Here is a 7106-nt window from a genome sequence, read left to right as displayed (position 1 = left end):
TTTCATTACCTATTTTTGATGGTGATTAATAAATCGGGTGGACTCTTTGCAAAAAACTTTCTGTAGACTGAGAACCGTAGTCGCCCCTCAGACCTCAGTAGCTATTTCAATTTTTTAGGGATGATAAAATTTATATCTTGTAATAAAACTCTTAAACTAAGGAATTCCAAATCGAGGATGTCTGAGTTTAAACCAGAGAAATTCGACACGGACTGTGCAGAAACCTAAAAGCCCACGTCTGGCCCACTCTTCCTTCGCTGTGCCGTCCTGGCCCTCTTCTTCTTCATCTTCTTCTCCGCCAAGAAAAGAAAGAGAAGAAAACAAATCCCCACTCTTATAAACCATCCCGTCCCCAAATTCACAAGAAACAAAGTTCATCTGCTCTCCCGACAGCTTCGGCCCTAAACCCCAGCGATCTCAGGATCCGCCGAGATGCCTTCCGCTTCGTCGGCGGTGGAGTGGCTGCAGAAGGCGGCGCAGGACGCCGCCAACTCCTCCTCTTCTTCCTCGTCTCACTCCGGCACCTCCGCCTTCCCCGACCAGGTCCTCGTGTCCCGGGCCGCAGGGTATGTTCGACCTCCTCCTCCCCTCCTCCTCCTGCTATAACTCCACCGATGCACTCTGTTTGACCTCGCTCGCTCGTTCGGTAGATGGTTCGATTTGGTCAGATTGGGGCGGGTTCCGCGGCGTGCTGCTCCTATTACGATTCTTGCGGCTAGTAGTTTGGGATTGCGATGTTTATGTCGTGCTTTGTAAGAACGCTTAGGGAAATCTCCAGCTCTGTCAGCAGAGCTGAAAGCTTGACTAAAGCAGTTAAAAGCGATTTAGTCTGTAACTAATATTTTGCAAGTAAAAGCTTCAGTAAATTCTATATGGTAGCACAAACAAATTCGTTTTCTTCTGTAAATTTTTGTCTCGCAAATCTCTGTTTGAGCAAGCTCGCTTGCACTAGACTGCTCTGATTTGGGCCACGGATTTCGCGGTATGCTGCTTGTGCTGCGAGCGTTTGAAGTAGCAGTTTGTGGGATTAATTTGTTCATACTGCACAAGGTAGCAGTAGACGATGAGTGCTTAGGGAATTCCGTATAGCACACTTGCGCTGCATGTTTCTCCGCCACAGCTGAAAGCTTGATGAACCGAGCTGAAGCGATGTAGTCTGTAATGAAGGTTAGATTAGGCAGGGGTAAAGCTTCAGTGCTTCAGTAAATCGTCTATGGTAGCACAACGACAATTTGCTTCTCTTAATTTTATGCCGCGTATCTTAGGTGCCAATGATTTCTCTGGCTACACATTATGCTATACGGTTTTCTGTATCTGAACGAGTGGTTTGCCGTAAGTATGAGAACAAGAATTGTACTGGGGTGGGTGTGTGTTCTGTATTATTTTACATGTAGCCCAGAACCTTTAAATAACAGATATTCGCCAATTCGGTTGCCAGGTACACCCTTAACCATGACACATTACATGATTGCAGCTCCTGGTTTCATGCTTGATCACGATACCCCTGCTTGCGACATGATTCTTGCGAAACTTTCTCTATCCCACATTTGCTGTCGTAGTCTCTGACTTTCCCGTTGCCTCCCCAAAGGAACCCCTAGGTCTTGTCGGCTGCTTCAGTACCCACCATGCCTTTACCCTCACCGCCTCACGCCCAACCTCAAAATCTGTGGTACCTGATATAGTTGAATTATTTTGGATCCTAATTGGAAGTTTGATTGATTCATTAGGCTTGTAGTTGATTGGAAGTTGGTTGATCTTCCTAGTGTGAAGTTTTATTTTTTAATCCTAATCAAAGTTTGATTAATTCATTAGGCTTGTAGTTGATTGGAAGTTGGTTGATCTTCCTAGGCTAAAGTTGGAACCATACAACACATGTACAAACAAAATACATGGGTAAAGCTCCACTGATTCAGTATAATGTGTATTTTAGAACAGTGACTTCTCTTTGGCATTTTCATGACAAATCTCTGGGATCTGTAGGATCTTTTCCCGATTCACGCTAGATCATGCCTCCCCTATCTACTACTACCTCCGTTCCTAATATAAAATGTAGCCTACCAAAACGTCCTATATTACGGAACAGAGATAATACATGATTACTGCAAAATTTACCTGTCCCATGTTCGGAACTCACACACTCATCTGTAGGACTAACTCAGCATTTTTTTTAATCATAGTGGAAACTATGATCTGCTTGTTGTGAGGCTCCTAGTTGATTGAAAGTTACTTTCCTATGCAAAAGCTTGGTTTATATTGGGTTTTTTCTTACAAAATTCGAGGCTGAACATTTGTACTCCTGATTTGAAATTATTGATTCACACTAGTTTGAAATTTTATCAAAATTCTCTAGTCAAAAACAATGTGAAACAATTCAACTGAAAGTTCAAACATCCAGTTGAATATGGGGAAGGAGCAGAGGCATTGTAGAGGCCAATGTACTCATGCATCCGTGTTAAAGAGTTGAATTCTGCTCTGCTTTCCACCTCTGGCATCAACTTTCTAGTCATATTTTCTACATTTATGCTGCAACTGAAGTTTTTTCACAACCTATAACACGCTGTTGATGCTTATTGATGATTTGTACTGCAGCCGGGTGGTGTCTCTGTCTACCTGCACGAAGGTCGGCGCCATCAGCTTCGTGGTGGGCGTTGCGGTGGGCTTCACGCTGAAGAGAAGGTTGCGCCTGTGGGCTGCCAGGCTGCTCAAGAGGATCAAGGACGACTAGCTACTAGATAGCTAGTGCGATGTCTCTGAAGTTTTGTTCGCAAGTGCACTCTAGTTAATCTCTAGCCCCATGCTGAACCTACCTGATTGCTTGGATTAACTGTGATGGATCGTGCAAGATAGTGACTTCTTCATAGAACTGTGTAATCGTGATTAGTTTTAGGGAATTTGTACTGGCAATTGTGGTTATGAGCATCTCCTATCTCCTACTGTTGATCTCTCTCGCCGATCGTAGATCTGTGGCCCTGTTATTATGTGCCCTCCCTTGGCAGACACCATAGTTTCGCTCTGTTCGGTACTGGTTTTTGTTGCTGGCTGCTGCAAACTGCTGAGCTAATCAGTTAGTTGAATATTTGGGAGCGGTAATTTAATCGTTCTATTTTTTTTCTTATTTTCTTAGTGGTCTTATAGCAGTCTTAGGTTTTGCATTTTGATGAATGTTGTTTGGGTATCCAATTCCATCCTCTGCTTTGCACTTGCTTTGCTCAGGCAATGCATCAGGTTCAATCATCACATCAAAAAAAGAATGGCTGGTTTTTTTCGTTGGTTGCTCAAAATTGTGGAGCTTATGTTGTTTGGGTATCCAATTCCATCCTCTGCTTTGCTCTTGCTTTGCTCAGGCAATGCATCAGGTTCAATCATCACATCAAAAAAAGAATGGCTGGTTTTTTCGTTGGTTGCTCAAAATTGTGGAGCTTATGGTTGTTTGGGTATCCAATTCCATCCTCTGCTTTGCTTTCTCTCTTTGCTCAGGCAAGAGGCATCAGGTTCAATCATCACATCAAAAAAAGAATGGCTGGAAGGAAGGAATCTATAGTTGGGAGCATATATCTTCCTCTTCCTGCTAGCAGAAAAAGCAGCCACCACCATCTAATTCTTGCTTCAAACCTCAGATAAATAATCCACAGTTTGCCGAGTTCCATATCCCAGCCTCTTCGAACCGCCTCTCGCACAGGCTAGTTTTTGAAAATTAAGATAGATCTGAAGAGTTTTCTCGTTCAATGCTCCAAACACACACTCGCTTCTCACCGGACCAGAGAGAACACACCTGCCACAAAGTGCCAGCAGCGCTGTAGTAATAGCAGTACCCCATGCCTGCCTCCATCAATGTCAACTAGCGGCAGCTCTCTGGCCAAGACGCCGTTCTGCGGTGGAGGGGGCACTCCTTGACGGATGGGGATTCAGTGACTGGCTGTAGGCCAGTCACGGCGTGACTGGACATAGCATCAGCCGGACATTCTCCATCCAATGGCTCTAATCAAGTGATTCAAATTTTTTGTTAAATTTGTTTTTTTTTCCTGCGTCTAAAATATAAAGTATTTTTGATTGAAAATTTTTCATACTTACAACATGATTCGTTGGTAATATGTACATTTTTCTACATATTGCCAACGAATCATGTTGTAAGTACGAAAATTTTTCAATCAAAAATACTTTATATTTTGGATGCAGCAAAAAAGACAAATTTGACAAATTTTTTGAATCACCTGATTAGAACCATTGGATGAAGAATGTCCGGCTGAGACGAAGTCCAGTTACGTCGTCAGTGGCCTACAGCCAGTCACTGAATCCCCATCCCTCCTTGACATGCCCCATCCATGGCAGCGGGTCCTTAGCTGTAGCGCTGTCGCTAGTTGACATTGACATTGATGGAGGCATACACTCGGGAGTCAGGACACATCCATTTCCTCTCATGCTGCACCATCACCATCTCCGTCTCTCTGACCAAATGCTCATGCATCCCAGGTCGTCAGGGTATGTAATTCGATCGATGCTGTGTCTTGGCTCGATCACTCAATTTCTTGTTAAATTGTGTTGATCTGGGGTTGATTTTATGATATGCTGCTCGCATTGTGCTGGGGTGCTACTTCTAATCTGATTATACCTTCTAGGCCGGATGATGCGAATCATGGTTTACTTCGACGCATGCAGTGGTGTACAGATATGCCAATATGGCTAGCAATCCTAGTGCACTTACACTAGCCTGAAACTTTCGAAATTCAGAATTTGAGTTGCCCACTTGAAGGTGACGACGAGTCTCTCTACTTCCAATTTATGTCGAAGGTCCCATGATGAAAAGTTCATAAACATCATTCTAGTGGAAACATCCAGTTAAAATTACACTTTTAAAGTTCAACGATGTAGTTGAATGTCTGGTAAGAAACAACGAAGGATGGTGTTCACTGCTTAAGAAACATCACATACCGCCAACTACATGTTCATATATCTGTATATAGATGATTTAATCGTATACTGCTCATGAAATTTGTATGCATAGTAATGCTTTCCATGATCCCATCTATGCCATTATTCGGAACCTCAAAGCTGGCTAAAAGCAAGTGTCCTTAGAGGCTGCTTCATTCTATTACGCCAATGGCCACTCGACGCCTATTCTTATACTACCATGGTGTTTTTGGGTTCTCTTCTCTAGGGTGGTGTCTGGGTGTGTTTTGGGTGAGCTTGTGTTCAATTAATCTGGATCATAGGAAGTATATAGAAAGGAAAGAAAGAGTATCCACACTACTTTTGTAGCTTTCGGATAATAGCAATCCTAAAACTAGAGACTAAAACGAATCTACATTAGGGCCTACATGTCAGATGGTCATCACTTTTCATTTTCTTTTCTCCTATGTCTTCATCCCCATGAATATGAGCCTCCTGCGAGCATGGCAACGAGACTGGCGGCCAAGAGACGGATCAATCCGCCCCGATTCTGGCGCCGGTGGTCGTCAATCCAACCATAATGTCCATGGAGGTGGAATCGACCGCGTGCGGCACATGCTGGAGGCTTTGACGGAGCCAGTGCGAAAGGATCGCGCGGTGGCCTCCTCGGCTTGCCACCTGGGGTGGCAGACGCGCAGGGACAACGGAGAACATGCGTAGGCAGTGGAGAACGCGCGGGTACAGCGGACACGCGCGGGATGTTGGGTGTGCCCTCCATGGCGGGAGAAGACGGCGATGAGGTCACGGGTCAACGCCTGCGCGTAAGGATCGCGGACGAAATAGTCCATCACAGCTGGTTGGTCCACGCAGGTTTTGAAAATATAGCAAGTTTTTTTAGACTTTGTATATATACAAAGTGGAGGTGCAAGGATAGCGAGCTTGCTATAACTTTGTGTGGGGGACCACCTATACAAATGTTGTCGGAATAATAATATTTTAAAGCAAGTTACTATATTTGTAGTTTTTAACAATCCTAATCAATTTTTTTTTTTAAACAGAAGGCTCGACGAGCCCAGTTTTGAATTAACAAAGCCATCAACCGGTCAGGAATACAAGGTAGCACGCAGCAAAGAAAAAGAAGAAAAAAGGAAAAACTGGGGACACCAGCTAGAGATACAAGCCCAGGTGGTGAAGAGCTAAAGCCTACAACAAAGGAACGAGGCGGACCGGGGCTAGGCCCTAAACTACGAGGTTCGCCGAGAACGCCCAAGACTTCAGCAAAACACCGGCGGCTCCCCGAGACGCCACTCCGCGGATCTGAAACCATGCAGGACTAGCACACTGAGCAGCATATCGAACAGAGGACCACCAACACCCCGAGAGCTGGCTAACTACGCTAGTGAAGCCGGCGAACCTCCAGAGCTCGAAGGGGGAAACTTCATGACATCGCCTCCAGGAAGGAAAATGGCGCTCGCGAGCGTCATCGTTGTCGGCACGAGACCAGGCTGTGCGGTGCTTTCGCGGGAGCTTCAGCACCCACCCCAAGAGAACTCCTAAGTCTCGGCGCATGCCATCACGACAAACCACCGAGTGCTGAGGAACACCGGGATGCCTCCTGCCACGACGCACCCACAGGCAGCCACCCTAGGCTCGGGAATGGCCGGGCAAAGGGGAGACACACCGTCTATATGAAGCCGGGTACTGCATGACGCATGGCCTCAACGAAAGGGGCTTCGAGGAGGAGCTCGGAGGATCGCTAGTAACTAGGGTAGCGAGACAAAACCCGAGGGCGAGGCAACCGGCGACAAGATGAGTGTCATGGCCACGCCTCCAAGAAGGTTAACGGCGTCCAAGGACGTCGTCGTCGCCGGCAATGGCAAACGCCTTGCATTGCTTTCGCAAACATCCAATCGAGCTCTCAAGCGTCCCTGTAGGACAAGACGTCCAGTGGTGCCACACCAGACCTGCAGGCACAAAACCGAGACACACCGTCCCCCGGTGGTCAAGGGTGGCCGGAGGGAAACGGGAAGGCGGTGACGGCGACCGCCACCGCACCATTGGAGCACCCCCTCCCAACCACCAAACCCCGCCATTCTCCGGCCGGAGCAAACCAGAAATGGCATCTTGGTCCCTACCAAGATCGAAAAACAGAGGAAGCATGAGCACTGCCAGCCCGGCCAAAACCCCAGCGACGGCCTCGACCCGCATCCTCCTCTGCC

General features: G+C 46.4%; 1 protein-coding gene across 1 annotated transcript; it reads left to right on the top strand.

The window, feature by feature from the left end:
- Positions 1-417: 417 nt before the first annotated feature.
- LOC124668299 lies at positions 418-2882 on the top strand. The gene is made up of 2 exons (XM_047205462.1): positions 418-566; positions 2590-2882. The coding sequence occupies exons 1-2, from the start codon at positions 433-435 to the stop codon at positions 2723-2725; spliced, it is 270 nt and encodes an 89-aa protein (XP_047061418.1). The 5' UTR covers positions 418-432; the 3' UTR covers positions 2726-2882.
- The last annotated feature ends 4224 nt before the right edge of the window (positions 2883-7106 follow it).

The sequence above is a fragment of the Lolium rigidum genome, chromosome 6 (genome assembly GCF_022539505.1).
Source record: "Lolium rigidum isolate FL_2022 chromosome 6, APGP_CSIRO_Lrig_0.1, whole genome shotgun sequence".
In the NCBI taxonomy this organism is placed as follows: Eukaryota; Viridiplantae; Streptophyta; class Magnoliopsida; order Poales; family Poaceae; genus Lolium; species Lolium rigidum.
The sequence above is the reverse complement of the archived record's forward strand: the minus strand, read 5'-3'. Positions and strand labels throughout refer to the sequence as shown.